This window comes from Gopherus flavomarginatus, chromosome 1 (genome assembly GCF_025201925.1).
Source record: "Gopherus flavomarginatus isolate rGopFla2 chromosome 1, rGopFla2.mat.asm, whole genome shotgun sequence".
Taxonomy (NCBI): Eukaryota; Metazoa; Chordata; order Testudines; family Testudinidae; genus Gopherus; species Gopherus flavomarginatus.
Genome location: NC_066617.1, coordinates 200,760,680 through 200,776,849, shown reverse-complemented (window position 1 = coordinate 200,776,849; position 16,170 = coordinate 200,760,680). Strand labels below are relative to the sequence as shown.

The following is a 16,170-nucleotide window of genomic DNA, read 5'->3' as shown; positions in this document are numbered from 1 at the left end:
CATCAGTGTAACATTGCTCCTCACCACAGGAAGTGTCCTGCCAGCGCTCACCTGTGCAGAGCCACCACATCCCGGTCATGGGTCAGCCCACCCATCAGAGTCCTGGATGTCAGTCCCCGGACTCCGGGCAGCGCTCCTCGGGCTTGAGCAGGCAATTGCCAGTGGAACAACGCAGACCCAGAGAGGTGCAGCACCCATTCCCACAGCCCCGGTACCGGGACTGCCCTAATCGCTCTCCCAGTGTATGGCACCGCTGCAGCAGTTTGAGCCACCTGTTCAGGAATCTATTACCTGTTGCTGGAATGCCAGTATGGTTTACCACAGGCATGCCGCCGATCCCCAGCGCAGCAGCCCACTCACTCCTGTTCCCGCTCAACTGATCACTCACTAAGTGTCAGGCAGGTGTAGATCACTAAGTTACTGTCACTGATCTGCCGAATGCCATCACCATTCACCGGGATTGTGGCACAAGGGGTCATTGCCCTCATGCAGATCCTCAGTGGAGCTCTGAGGTCAGCAACAATGGGATGGGTAGACAGACGGCTTGGGCACTGTCCTGGCCCCCCAGACACGGACCTTCCTCTTCAGGCTCTGATAGCGAGGAGGAGTCCTTGCCAGCAAGTCAGGGCCACCCATCGGGGGCACTGGCTTTCTCCGCAGCACCATCTGGTGCCAGTGGTCTGCCCCCCTGGCACTTCTGGAATCCCTGGGAGTTTCCACAGTCTTCATAGGGGCATAGGATGGCCTTGGGAGCATCAGAAAAGTGGTCAGCGATGGTATCCCTTCCCCCCTCCTCCATACACAGACATGACCCTATAGAGGACCCCTCAGGGTCACCTAGCCACGGCAGAGGTGCCCATGGAGGAGGTGATGAAGATGAAATACCCACCGGTATCTGCCTCCTTCATCCTCGCCTGACAAAACGATTATGGAGCCTCTCACCCAGTCCCCCAAGGTGATGCTAAGGCTCATCAAGATCTCTTAAAGAGGGTTACCTCAAACATGGGTCTTGAAGCGGAGGAGTTGGCAGAGGCCTGAGACTCCCTCTTCGATGTGCTAAGTTTAGCAGCCCCTGCCAGGGTGGCATTCCCGTGCATGAGGGAGTGGCAAAAATTACTAAGACTCTGTGCCAGACGCCTTCATCACAGCCCCCCCATTTCCAAGTGAGGAGAACATAAATACTATGTACCCTCCAAGGGTTATGAATACCTGTAAGCTCACTGGTGTTGTCTGCAGTCAATGAGCCCAAAAATAAAGAGGCAAAGAAACTCGATCGCTATGAAAGGAAAAAGTATTTATCTTTCAGCCTCCAGCTGTGAGTGGCCAACCATCAGTCCTTGCTTGGCCGCCATGACTTTATATCTGGCAGTCCATGGCCAAGTTTTTGGACTTGCTGCTTGAGGAGCCCAGGAAGGAATTCCTGGCAATCCTCAATGAGGGCAAGGTGGTGGCAAAGGCAACCCTTCAAGTGGCCTCAGATGTGGCAGACTCTGCAGCCTGAACCATGTCCTCAGCTGTCTCCATGAGGCAAGTATCCTGGTTACAATCTTCGGGCCTTTTGACGGAGGTTCAGCAGTCGATCCAGGAACTTCCATTCGATGGCCTGGCACTGTTCTTCAAACAGATACCAAATTGCATGATATAAAAGGACTCGATGGTAATGCTGCGAACGCTGGGCTTGTACACCCCGGGGCTGGCAAGGAAGTGGTTTAAGCTGGAACAGTTCCAGAGGTTGGGGAGTCAGACTTGGTTGGAGCCCTTCCACAAGACGGCAAGGGTTATAAGCACTGGCAAGGCCATCAGCCAACATCCTCCGCTCATTAGAGCTCCACTCACAACCAGCATGGTGGTAAGCGGGCATTTTGAGGGTGTACTCAGTGGCGACCTTCCAGCCTGTGTCCTGGATCCTGCTTCCCGGCTTTTTTCCAACTGCCTGTCTCCTTTTCCTCCCTGTTTGGGCCTCTACAGTGTCGGACCAGTGGGTTCTCAGCACTGTGGCTCAGGGTTATACCCTTCAATTTATTTCTGTCCATCTGTCCCCTCCTCCCAGTCCCTCTTCAGGGACCCGTCTCATGAGAGTCTGCTCGCTTGGGAGGTGCAGGCCTTCTGCAGGTGGGAGCTGTGGAGGAAGTTCCCTTAAATTTCAGGGGCAAGGGGCTTTACTCCCATTATTTTTTTTAAATCCCAAAGTCCAAGGGCGGTCAAAGAACCATCCTGGACCTGCAAAACATCAAAGAATATCTGAAGAAGTTGAAGTTTCACATGGCCCCCCCTGGCCACCTCCATCCCTTCCCTGGATCCAGGAGACTGGTACACTGCCCTCGATTTGAAAGATGCTTACTCCCATTATCGATATTCCATGGACACAGACTTTTCCTGCGCTTCACGGTTGGAACTGCCCACTACCTGTTTGCAGTGCTAACTTTCAGCCTAGCAACAGCCCTGAGAGTGTTTACCAAGTGCATGTCGGTGGTGGCGACTTACCTCAGACATCGGGGTATCCAGATTTACCCATACCTCAACGATGGGCTCATCCAGGGCCATTCCACGACCCAGGTCCAGCGCAGCGTCACCATGCTGCAATCCACATGCCATGCCCTGGATCTGTTGATAAATGAGCAAAAATCAACATTAATCCAAAGGATAGAGTTTATCAGAGTGGTACTCAACTCTTCCTGAGCCAGGGCATTTCTGCTGCAGGAGAGATTCAGGAAAATGTCAGATCTCGTTGACAGCATCTCAGCACATCTGCTCACCACGAACTGGGTCTGCCTCATACTATTGGGTCATATGGCAGCGTGCACTTGCTTCATCCATCATGTGAAGATCAGACTGCAGCCCCTTCAGTTGAGGCTAGTGACTATCTATTCTCCATCCAGGGATCATCTGGACACTGTCATCACGATCCCGCTGAAGATGCTTACCTCTCTGCAGTGCTGGACTGACACAGGGTTAGTGCTGGAAGGAGTGTCGTTTGAGTGTCCATGGCCCACAGTCTTCCTAATATTGGATGTCTCTGACCTTGGTTGGGAGCACATCTCGGTATGCTGCAGACCCAGGGGACATGGTCTCTAGAGGAGCTGGTGTTACATATAAATGTCAGGGAGCTCAGAGCCATCCGCCTAGCCTGTGGTGTCTTCCTGCTACAGTTGTCCAGTGGGATAGTGCAGGTGTTGACAGACAGCATGGCCTCAATATTCTGTGTCAACAGGCAAGGGGGAGTGCACTCGTCAGCTGTCTGTCAGGAAGTACTCCGCCTGTGGGACTTTTGCATCCAGCACGCAGTCCACCTGGAAGCTTCACATCTTCTCTGCTTCCAGAACATGCTGGTGGATCTCCTCAGCAGGTTCTCTTTCTCTCACCACAAGTGGTCACTCCACTTGGAGGTTGTCCGGGTGCTCTTCCAGAAGTGGTGGGCTCCCTGAATGGATCTGTTTGCCACCAGCCAGAACAGGAAGTGTCATCAGTTCTGCTCTCTCTAAGGCTTTGGCAGGCGTGCCCTTTCTGATGCCTTTCTCCTGTGATGGGCGGGGGATCTGATGTATGCATTCATGCCAATTCTGCTGATCAGCAGGGTCCTATTGAAAATCAGAAGGGATGAGTCATGAGTCGTCATGATCGCCTTGGTGTGGCCATGCCAGCTCTGGTTCAGCACACTTATGGATCTGGCTGTGGCTGCTCTGTGGCCACTGCCAAGCTGCCTGGACCCACTCTTGCAGGACACCAGTCAGCTTCTGCACCCGAACCTTCCCTCTCTTCACCTCACAGCTTGGCTGCTGCGTGGCTGACCCCAGAGGAACAAGCCTGCTCTAGTCAGGTACAGCAGCTGGAAAGGGGAAAGCAGAAAGCCGTCCCCACAGCGACTTACCTGGCAAAGTAGAAGCGGTTCTTCCGCTGGGTGTCGGAGCTGTGACCTCATCCTGCTCTCCTTCCTAAGGTGGTGTCCCCTTATCATGTCAACCAGGATATCTTCCTCCTGGTGTTCTGTCTGAAGCCACACTTAACCAATGAGGAGAGGTGGCTACATGCTTTGGATGCCTAGCACACTCTAGCATTCTACCTGGAGCACACCAAACCCTTCCATAGATCAACCCAGCTCTTTATCGCCACAGTGGACAGGGTGAAGGATCTCCCGGTGTCCTCTCAGAGAATCTCGAATTGGATCACCCACTTGCATCTGAACCTGTTAAGAGCTGACTTAGGCCGAGCCAACGCCTATAGTGAAGGCCCACTCGACCAAGGCTCAAGTGTCCTCGGCAGCCTTCCTGGTGCATGTCCCTATCCAGGACGTCTGCAGGGCTGCAACATGGTCTTTGGTACACACATTCATGACGCACTACGCCATCACCCAGCAAGCAAGAGGTGATTCTGGATCTGGCAGAGCTGTGCTTCTCCTCTGGTGGTACTGCTTGGGAGTTGCCTACAATGGAATGGACATGAGCAAGCACTCGAGGAAAGGACAATTATCTTTTTTCTTAACTAGTGTTCTTCGAGATGTGTTGCTCATGTCCATTCCATGACCCACCCTCCTTCCCCACTGTCAGAGTTTCTTGCAAGAAGGAACTGAGGGTAGGGGGTGATGGCAGTGCCCCTTATACCGTGACATGTGCACACCTCTCCAAAGGGCACCAGTGCCGGTCCCTACAGATATCACTGAGGAAAGACTTCTGGCACCGGTGCACGTGGCGAGCACACACCTCTACAATGGAATGGAGATGAGCAACACATCTCGAAGAGCACGAGTTATGAAAAAAGGTAACTCTTTTTCTTTGCTCCTTGAGTAAAATATCTTTTGCCTTTTTGTTTCCGGAGTTGCTAAAATTTTATAGTAAGACATTTATATCCTTAACGTAATAGAAACATTTTAGCTATAAAATATTGAGGAAAGTGGAGTTGGCTCAATGTAACTTCTTTCAGAAGCTGCTAGATCGATTTGACTATGATGATGAGCCAGAAGCAGTAGAAGACTCAAAGAAAGAGGATTCAGCTCCGTCTCCTTCCATTTCTCAACCACCATTGTAAGTTTTGTGATTTCGTAAAATAAAACTAATAAGATTCATATGAATACAAGAAAGCTTCAATTAAAATTCTAGGTTATGACAATATAGAAATAAAGAGTCTGCAAGTTTAGATACTGATACTTGTTTGACTACATTATTTTTATTTAAACAGTACCGTGTAAGAGTTTGACATGTCACAGAATTGGGTGAAGAATCTGTTCTGTAGGTTATCTAACAGCTCATCTAGTTATTGGTGCAAGATTTCAGTTTTGTATTTTTTTTTTATAGATGGATATTTCAAGGCATTTTTTTATTAATAAAATGAACTTGACTGCTTTTCTGGCTGTGGAAGAAACAGAATTATTAAAAGAAAATTGAGTTTGCAATCTTAAGCACTCAGAGTAAAGTGCATCCTTAATTCGTGTGCAACTTCAATTCAGCCCCTTTGTGCATACGCATTGTGGTAGTGTTTAATTACGTGATTACATACTTTTGCCTGTAATGGCCCTGCCTCATTCAGTGCACAGGCTGGATGGTACTCAGTGAATGGATAGTTACTAAGCATCTAAACAAAAATATTGAATATGTGGCCTCATGTCTTATTTGTCACACACAACCCAAGCTCCGCACTTAATGCAGAATGTTAATTTCCTCATAAGCTCTTTTTATGGTGCTTGTCTCCACAGCATCTGAATGTTTCACAAATATTAATGAACTTCTCTTCACAGCACCCGTGTGAAGTAAATTGGTGGTAGTGTCCCTGTTTTACAGGTGGGACCTAAGGCACATAAAGATTAAGACCAAAATTATTGAAAGTATCCACTAATACTGGGTGTACCACTTGAGGCCATATTGGGCCTGATTTTTTTTCAGTGCATTTAATGTATTTATAGCACGTTACATGTTTAAAACACAGCTCCCATTGATTCCATTTGTATTTAAATATGTAGCATTTCTGGAAATCAGGATCCAGCTGTCTCAGGTTGGGCAAACAGAAAATGAGAACTCACACTGAAAAGTTTGGTTTAAGTGACTTGTCCTGCATCGCAAAGGAAATCTGTGGCAGAGTCATGGCTAGAGTTCAGTTTTTCACACTTCCATTCATTACACACCTTCCAATGTCTGCAACAGAAGAGACAAGGGTTCTATAACACCCTTATTCCCTATGCATATCTGGTTAATTTCCTGAGCACTGTCTGTTCTGTGCACTGAATAAGGCATCAAAAGGCACTTCTCTGATCGCAGTGTGACACACATCCCTCTTCTCTCCCCAACCTCCCTTGGCCAAACTTCAAGTCCTGCTCCAAAGTGTGAGGGTACTAGAGTTTCTCAACAAAACATTTGTAAGATTTTTTTTCTCTCTAACCTTGTTCTCAAACAGCTGAACCTTTTTTTGCTGAAACATGGGTGTAGCCTGAGACAGACACCTGACATGAAAAATCTCAGCCTGGATGATTAAATTTTGGCAAAGTTATCATTGAAAATAGGGTCTTGTAATGTAAAGTTTTAGGTAGCCTTAACTAAAGAAATCACTTCCAGCTCTACCTATAATTGGATGATTGGTTTCTATGGAGTATTCAGCTAAATTTTTATCTAAATGTGAAGCAGCAATGAGATTTTTAAATGTAAATATAGAATGTTTACATATTAACATTGCCTTGCTGCTGCAGAGTAATTATCTGTTTTTTAGTGGATTTCCAGGAGAAGGTATGCAGCAGCCAGTATATCCACAGCTCCCAAATATAGACCCATTTCAATCGCGGCTGATGGGAATGCAGCAAGATCCAATGCACCATCAGGTAGCTTTGATTTACCTTTGAGATTCTTTTCCTTTGGAATTTGTTACTTTTATTAATACATGTTTAGAATGTCTACTCTTCATGTGGAATCATTTAATATTTTTGATGCATGGAACTGGAAGGAAATATGTTAAATATGAAGAAATAACGTTTGTATACACCGTTAGCTTTGGTAAACAACTTATACACATAATTTCATGTGTGGTTCCATTGACTTCAATTGCAGTACTTACATATAGAAAATTTAATGTGTTGCAGCATCAGAGCCTTGTCAGTCCCCTAGAGTAGAAAATGTTTAGAACTAAGTTGCATTGTGAGTGCATGTTAATGTATTTTACATATTCTAATGACATATTGCATGCTAAATTTTTCATTTGCGTTTTGAAAGGGGCCACACAACTAGGGAGATATATAAATGCATGTATGAAGACACATAGTTAATGTATATATGTGCTTTTTTCATATAAAACTTGAAGTGCTGCTCTGAGCAAAATATTTGCAGCTTTCCATTAATCAAGCCAAGCCAAGACTGAAAATGAACTTTTTTTCCCCCTAAAGGTCCCACTCCCTCCTAATGGACAAATGCCAGGTTTTGGACTTCTACCTACCCCACAGTTTCCTCCTATGGCTCAGCCTGTGATACCGCAAACACCAGCAGTGCAGCAGACTTTCCAATCTCCTTTCCCAGTACAGAGTGAACCACACATACAGAAAACACATCAGCAGGTGAGGACTCTTGCTATCCAATACAATTTTAGGCTCCTAGTGGTTTAAAAGTACTAGCAGGTAATCTGTCAGACTACTGAAGGTAACTGTGCCCACAGACATTCATGGAGGCAGCTCACTTGATAGAAGTTTAGGTGCCAAAGTGCTTCAGTAGACACTGCACCACAAATGTTCTGCCTCTGTGTAGCAGAAGCAATGCTTACTCTTTTCCTGCTTCTCTTTGGGAAAAAACTTGGATTTGGATCTTGCAGGTAAGTCTGTTTACCTCTTTTCATCTCGCCCTCCATCCCCATCAAGCTACAGGAATACTCTCTCTCCTCAAAGTCCTTGCAGCAATATCAGTCTGACTCTAATTCTGGAGGTAAACTATGTTAATGAGCTCATTTTAGAGATTAACAATATATTTGAAATAGAGGCAGATTCAAAAATTCCAAGAAATTCCCCTTAAAATGAAAAATGGTAGGTAAGGGATAGTTCCCTTATCTCAGAGGTTTTGGAGGATATTGTGGATTTAAAGTGGCTGGCTCCTTCTTCGAAGCGATCAGTGAGCAAATTCTGACTTAAATTACGGTGTATACTTGTTCATAAGCTGAATATTTTTGGCAAAAAAGTGACGCATCAAAGAGCAGGGGTCTACACCAAAATTTGATGATTTTAAACTCTATGGAATCATTTAATTGAATATCTAACACATTGTCATTTTGTTTACCTGGAGCATCTGCAGGCACGGAGCCCCAGGGCTCTGTGCCTGCAGACGCTCTAAGTAAACAAAATATCCCAACCCGCGAGCAGCTTACCCTGACGGGCCGGGAGCCAAAGTTTGCCAACCCCTGAAATATAGGATCGGCTTATGAAAGGGTCATACAGCTTTTGCCATTTTTACCTAACCATCTTGGGGGGTTGACTTATAAATGAACAAGCTAATGAACGTATATAAAGTATATAAAGTTCCTAAAAACAAGAAGTCAAAATTCGCCATCTCTGAAAGGGATTCTAAGACTTTATCCGTGAAAGACTTTTGAGGGGGCAGTTTCCCTGAAGAATGTAAGGATAAGACTTGAACATTCTCTGAAAGGAGATTGAGTGCATTCTCAGCAGTCTTGTGCGTACTTATAGCCTGTGTAGTCACCTCCAGAGCTTCCCTTTCTTTTATTAAAGACAGTAAATCATCCAAATGGAGATCCAAAAAGCAATGCAATTACAAAAAAGAGGCTCTGGAATCCGTACCAAGTTTTCTCAATTTATGATGCAGCCTGTGATATCGCAAGATTTTCTTCTGTTCCACCACAGTAGCCAGGGTATACATTCAGTTGCAGTCCTGGGACATAGGCTATCTTCCGAATCTATCAGATTCAGGCTCCCTTTATAATCACAAAAAGTAAATTGTTGAGGCCTTGAATGTGAACAAGCTTTCTGTGCACAGAGACAAAAATGATTGCTTTCTTCAGGCTAAGAACTTTAGGGGTACTGGCAAATGCTAGGAAGCAGTCCTTTTTTCTACCAGAGAGAGATTACTTCTTAGGAGCCACTGAGCAGTCAGAGTGTTGATTATGACTGTGCCTCCCTATCAGGGCTAGCTTGAGAAGGTTTCTTCTGTCAGTTTGGGCAAAATCCACTTGGGATCCCAGTGTGTTTTGGACATTGTGCAATGTAATTACCACATTTTTATCCCCTCTGACCAAACTTCATGTCCCTAATTTGCTTCCCTTCAGCCCAAGCAAATGGATAGCTTTTCAGGACTTGGTTCATAACCGACTGTTCCTATATGCGATTTCACCTGCCCCACCCTCTGAAGAGGCAGTTTGATATTTAAGATTTGCCTTGGTTCCCAAAAATAATGATGAGGATCCATCCCAATCCTGGTCCTGTTTCCTGTAAATTCTGGCAGTAAGATGCATGCTTGTGGATGGTGACCCTTTTTCTTCATTCAGGACATCCAGCAAAGGAGTTGTTTATGTTGTGTAGATATAAAAATAATCCCGTACTTGCTTGTTTCCATTGGTCTATCATGTTTCTAGTACCTGTGATTGAGATCACCACCATTTTCAGTATTTCTTCCCTCTCCCACATCCTTGGATTTTTTGTCAGCTTTTTGTCAGCATGTTTCTTCCCAAGATTTTAGTGGCCATATTTACCGTCCTCAAAGAAGAGGGTATACACATTTCAGCCCTTTTGGATGACAACCACCTCAGGTTTTGTAGCAGACAGGAGGTAATTCAGAACTCCTGGAAAATGATCCAGATTCTTCAACACAGTTTTGTGATCATCTGGGACAAATGCTCCTTATCATTTTTGTGGGACTTAACAAACCTGAGGTTCAGGTTCTGCACACACTTTGAAAGGCTCATTCTTCCTGCAGACTTAGATTGTAAACTCTTTGGAGCAGGGTCTGTCTTTTTTTCATTGGTTTTACAATGCTTAGTGCAATGCCAGGACTGGGGCTCCTAGGTGCTACAGTCATGTAAAATAATAAAAATACAGTAACAAAGTGAACAGTTGGTTCAGAGACTACACAAACACGCTGCTGCAACTATTTGGCAAGCCATTCATCTGGAGTTGATGATTTATTGCTCACCTACAGCTGAGTGGACCGTCCTTTACAGTAGGCTTTTCCAGGCATTTCTTCTGTCGATAAGATCAGTGCCCGGTCTCTAGTCAGAGATAACCTTCCTCACTGAAGTTTTTCACTCCCTGAGAAGATGGAACAAATCTAGAAACATCAGTGAGGAAAATTTCTGTCTAAAATTTTTACTGTGTGGTTTACTAGAGTTGCCTGCCTGATCAAGTGCAAATGGGAAGAAAAATAGTTCCCATGAGAATTCAAGAGGAGCATCCATTATCTGGGATTGTAGGCAATTGGGAAAGCCATGAGATACATGGCTCCTTACTACTGCTTCCTCTGTGATTTAGGGTGAGATCTACCCCCTCTAACTGTTGTGGAACACAGTTTGAGTTAGCTAGTTTCAGCTTCATATGTTCTGGCAAAACTAAGGTTTCGGGCTGAGTGATCAGGGGAGAGAAAACTGAGCTGCAGAATGATTCAGTCTTCCAAGAGTTGGGGACCCTGCTGGTCAATTTATTTGCTTCAGACATCAATAAGTTGGACCTTTGCTGCTCCTGTAGCTCTGAGAAAAGCAGGTGACTTGATTCAGTTGGCCAGAGTAGATGAACATAATTATATATATATTTTTTACCCTTGAAAAATGAGACACTAGGCCTGTGGTTGCTTGATAACATTTCATCTCACAATTCATGGAAATGACACCTTGCCCTCCTCATAGGTATCTCTGACTAGAGACCTGATAGTAGAAGAAGTCTGAGAAAAGGAATATGGAGAGGATGGTGGAAAATTGGGAGGCATGGGAAAGAGCAGGATGGAGTCATACTCCCTGCTTTTGAATGGAGAGGGAGGAGAAAATGTTAAGCATTTAAACCTCAAGGTCTTAAAATATGGATAAGACTCCCCCCTACTCTCTACAATCCCCATAATCCACCCAGTATAACTTTCTCCTATAGACTTTGCTTAAAGTCTGCAGGAAGGGGGAGCCCCATGTTGGGCCCAGAAGACATTTCAGAGCAAAGTTTCCTTGTTGCAGACTAGGAGGCAGGGGCTCCCTCCAGACCCCACTTCCAGTTGTGTCTTTCCCCCAGTTAGTAGCACATGAGGAGTTCTCTGAATAAAACAGACAAAAGAGAGGTCTGCTCCCCTCTCTTTCCCTTATGAGTGAGGAGAATCTGTGTGAAAACAAAGGCAAAAGTGGCCTGGATATCAGGCAGTCTTTCTGAATTCAGTCCTTTGGGCTTAGTCTGTCAGCAGATTTGTTGTCTTTCAATGGGGGCTACCTCCAGGTCCTCCTCTTAGGGTGTGTGCTGCTTTGTGAGGGGGCAGTTTTACTTTCTCCCTCTCAGCTGGCCTGTCTTTGCTGTCAGCAGTCTCTGAGGTGGAACAGTCCTCCTCCTGTTCCCTGCCTCTTCCTGTGTCAGGTTTTCTCTTTTTTTAAGCTCACTCTTCCGGCAGAACAAGCCTTGCAGGTGTGCCTCATTTGTGCTGAACAGGCCTGGAAGAGTTCGTTAGTATCTTCCCCACAAGAGTCAGGGTGTGTCCCTTCATGCACACCTTATTTTGCCAGTGATTTAATATTTTGGTGCTCAATTAAAAGAAAATGTTAAAACAAAGTGGAAAATTTGAACTGGCAGTTAGAGCAAATATCTTCTACTATTAGAACATACTGTTGTGGAACACATTGTGAGACACAGACTAGGTGACTTTGTATGTTACTTATAACAACAGTAGGTTTTTAAAAAAATCAATGTGGTTTTTTTAGCTTGGCTGTCATTAGTTATTCATACCCTATTCTAACTAGAAACATTTATTATACCTAATAACATAACATGCTGAAATTAACTAATCATGGAGAAAAATCAATAATTTAAAAATTGAAGTTTTGTATGAATTATTTTTAAAATGTTGACGTAGTAATAGTATTTATTACAGATGTATTGTGCTTATTTTATTTTTTTTTGCACTAGTGAATAAAACAGTAAAATCTGTTTTGGACAAAATCATATCATGTTTTGATTCTGGATATCTAACTATGAATTGAATTTCATGTAACTGTATTCGGTAGACTAATTGAGTCCGGTCAGAAACTGGAATAAAATTAATACTTGCAGCAATTACAGCATTTTAACTTGTGGGGTATTTTAGGATATGGAGGTGGAACAGCCCTGTGTTCAGGAAGTTAAACGACATGTTTCTGATAACAGAAAATCAAGATCTAGATCAGCATCAAGGTAAGTTAATGTAATTTTTTCTAGCACTGAAAATATATGTATGATATTTTTTACATATATATATATAAACTTTAGCATATCTCATCAAAAGGATTCAAAATGCTTTACTAAGTATATCTGTGTGTTGAGGAAGGATCGCCCTATGGTTAGTGTGGTAGCCAGGGACTTGGTGATCCTGGGTTCAATTCCCTGCTCTTCCTGGGTGACTTTGAGCAAGTCACTAAGGGCTTGTCTAAACTGGGAAATTTACTGGTATAATTTTACCACTATAGAGATGGCAGGATAAATCCCTATGTGGACACGCTTATTCCAGAATACGAGTATGCACAAAGGATATATGATATAACTATGCTAGTAAATTTCCTGGTGTAGACAAGTCCTTAATATCTTTATGCCTCACTTCTCCATGGGTAAAATGACCTTCTTACTGCATTGGTTGTATTGATAAATACATTTAAAGATTAAGTGCTTGGATACTACAATAATGGGGGGCCAAATAAGTTGCTGCAGTAGATACATAGGGATTACTCTTATATCTCTGAAATACAGCTACTACTTGAGTGGAATGAAACAGTCACTCAGAGCCATCAGTATTACATTTCTCTTCTTCTAGTAAAAGTGAAGAATAACTTCTCCCTTTGCAGTTATTGGAGAAATCTTAAATAGACAGAATGTCATTATTTAATTTGTACGAGGAGTCTAGAGTTCACAACACTATTTTTGCAAAAAAATCCATAAGCACTTGAATGATTTTGTGGGCTGTAGGTTTTGCCTATCAGAAAGACAGATAGCATATCCGAACAGAATCCTGGGATACTGTTAAAAAGCCACCTGTATTTATGTGGCAAATATGCCTACTGAATTACCAGGGCCACTCCTTTGCAGCACTTTACTTGGGGTTTTTTGGAGGATTACCTTGAAATACCTGTCAGGCGTTGGTTTGCTTAGCTTTAAATAATAGTGTAAAGTAGTAGTAGTCTTCCTCGAGTGCTTGTTCATGTTGATTCCAAGTAGGTGTGCGCACACCACGTGTACAGTCATTGGAAGGTTTTTCCCCTAGTGGTACCTGTTGGGTCGGTGCCCTTGGAGTTGCACCTTCATGGCGCTTCATATAAGGCCCTGCTGACCTGCCGCCACTTGGGTTCCTTCTTACCACCCATGACAGTCATTGGATCTGCGTGTCTCTTCTCTTGCACTCCCCTAGTTGTTTCTATTATTGCATTTATAAATAGAGTAGAATTAGTGTTTTGGTAGTGGTTAGCTTAGTTAGTTTCTGTTGGGGGGGGGGTTCCCACCTCAATTTGGTCCCTCCCCCCCAAATTGGTTTCCCCCTTCCTAGGGATTGGGGCATGCCTCAATCCCAGGAATTCAAGCCGTGCGGGGCCTGCCATAAACCTATGCCAAAGGGCGATCCCCACGAGTCCTGTTTGAGCTCCCATCAGACAAATTAGTGTGGGATTTGCAAGGGATTTCGTCATAGCACTAAAAAAGAGAGGGACTTCATACTTAAACCTCTCCTCATGGAGGGAGCCCTTTGTCCCCAACTGGCTCTGGCAGTGGCAAGGACCCGTTGAAGGCTGCCCTGGATGCGGCAAACTTGACAATGCGAATCATATTCTCCGCTGTCTCCATGAAGAGGAATTCATGGCTGCAGGTGTCAGGCCTCCCTTCAGAGGCCCAACAAACAATACAGGACCCGCCCTTTGAAGACTTGGGGTTGTTTTCAGAGCAGGTTTCATGGGCAGCATTGAAGTCCTTGGGACTGTAGGCACCAGCCACACAGAAAGCGCTTTAAGCCCCCGACTCTCCTGTGTTGTTATCCTACGCAGCCTAGGCAGGACTACTCCAGGAATCAGGGCAGGAACAATAGACGTAGGCTTCCTCAGTCCCCATCCACCCAAAGCCAAGGTTCAACGAGGCAGCCCTCCGGTTCCAAACATGCCTTTTGAGGGTGCACCCAGGCGAGGCACCAGACCACATCCTGGATCCTTCTCCCTGTTTCTTGAACCATCTATCCCACTTCTATTGTGCGTGGACCCAGATAACTTCAGACTGATGATGCAGTGCACAGTAGAATTGAGATATTCTCTCCAATTCTGTTCCTCTCCTCCCTTCCATCCCCCTACCCCGTCCCTCTTCAGGGACTGCTCTCACGAGCAACTTCTTGTGCAGGAGGTGCAAACACTCCTAAGTGCAGGAGCAGTAGAGGAGGTTCCTCAGGAGCTAAGGGGAAAGGGCTTCTACTCCTGATTGAAAGCCAAAGAGGGTCTCAGACCCATTCTCAACCAGCAAAACCTCAACAGATTCATGAAACTGAAGTTTCTCATGGTATCTTTGCCGTCGCCATTCCCTCCCTGGATCCTGGGGAACTTGTATGCTGCCTTCGACTTGAAGGACGCATACTTTCATATATCGATAGTCCTGTCCCACAGGAGGTTCCTCAGGTTCGTAGTGAACTGCACTCATCTTACAGTCCTCCCCTTTGGCCTGTCCGCGGCCCCTCGTGTGTTTACCAAGTGCATGTCAGTTATCGCTGCTTTCCTGAGGAGACGGCAGGTGTTCCCATACCTCGACAACTGGCTTGTCAGGGACCACTCCAGGGCGCAGGTAGAGATGCATGTAAACCTGATCCGGTCAACCTTTGACAGAGAGTCTGTTGCTGAACGTGCCAATGTCAACCCTATCCCCTATCCAGAGGAGAGAGTTTATAGGAGCAATCCTGGACTCCACTCACACTACTGGAGCCTCACTTCCAAGCCATTTGCTCCATCATAGAGGACTTCAGGCGTTTTCACGCCACGATGGCGCAGAGCTGCTTGAAGCTGCTAGGTCACATGTCCGCATGCACATATGTAGTTCAGCATGCAAAACTGCGCCTCAGGCCTCTCTAGGCTTGTCTGGCATTAGTGTACCAACCAACCAGAGACAATCTGGACAAGATAGTTTTGCTCCCACCTCTGGTTAGAGTCCCTCTTATAACTGGAGAGTCCCTCCATATGCTGGTTTAATCCTCAAGTGGCATGTACAGGGGTGCCCTTCTCCAAGCCCCAGCCCTCAATGTCCCTTGTCATGGTCACGTCAGTGTTGGGGTGGGGAGCACATCTAGGGGCCCTCAGGACTCAAGGCTTCTGGTCCCAAGCAGAGCTCTTACTTCATATCAATGTCAGGGAGCAGAGAGCGGTTCGTCTAGCCTGCCAAACTTTCCAATCCCGTCTGGAAGGCAGGTGCATATCAGTCATGATGGACAATACAATAACGATGTTTTATATAAACAGACAAGGTGGCGCACGCTCCTCTCCCCTATACCAGGAAGCCCTCAAGCTGTGGAACTTCTGCATAGCCCACTCAATACACCTAGAGGCATCTTACTTCCAGGATTCCAGAATGAGCTGGAGGACCATCTCAGCAGGTCCTTCCACAACCACGAGTGGTCCATTCGCCTGGACATCGTGAACAGCATCTTCCAACAGTGGGGGTTCCCCAGGTAGATCTGTTCACAAGACTCAACAGAAAGTGTCAGCAGTTTTGCTCCTTCCTGAACCACAGCCCTGACTCTATCATGGATGCATTTCTCCTTCCTTTGAAGGACCACCTGTTCTATGCATTCCCACCCTTCTCGCTCATTTACCAGGTCCTGCTCAAGGTCAGAAGGGAAAGAGCATCTGTCATACTGATAGCTCCAGCCTGACCCTGTCAACACAGGTATATCACGCTCCTGGAACTGTCAGTAGACGCTCCAGTCGCCTTGCCTTTGGTGCCAAACCTAATCACCCAGGACCATGGATACTTCCAGCATTCCAACATCGTCTCTCTCCACCTCACGGCATGGAGGTCCTCCTCGGCAGCAGGAA

The 16,170-nt window shown here is 45.5% G+C and overlaps 1 protein-coding gene across 2 annotated transcripts in view; it reads left to right on the top strand.

The window, feature by feature from the left end:
* Positions 1-16,170, top strand: part of SCAF4 (SR-related CTD associated factor 4) — a 74,795-nt gene that overhangs the window by 34,268 nt on the left and 24,357 nt on the right. The window contains exons 8-11 of one of the 2 annotated variants that reach the window (XM_050957089.1): positions 4,921-5,018; positions 6,691-6,799; positions 7,358-7,525; positions 12,234-12,319. In XM_050957089.1, the coding sequence (XP_050813046.1) occupies positions 4,921-5,018; positions 6,691-6,799; positions 7,358-7,525; positions 12,234-12,319 (461 nt within the window). Of the gene's footprint in view, positions 1-4,917; positions 5,019-6,690; positions 6,800-7,357; positions 7,526-12,233; positions 12,320-16,170 lie in introns of both variants that reach the window. The other variant, XM_050957084.1, reaches the window with a different exon arrangement.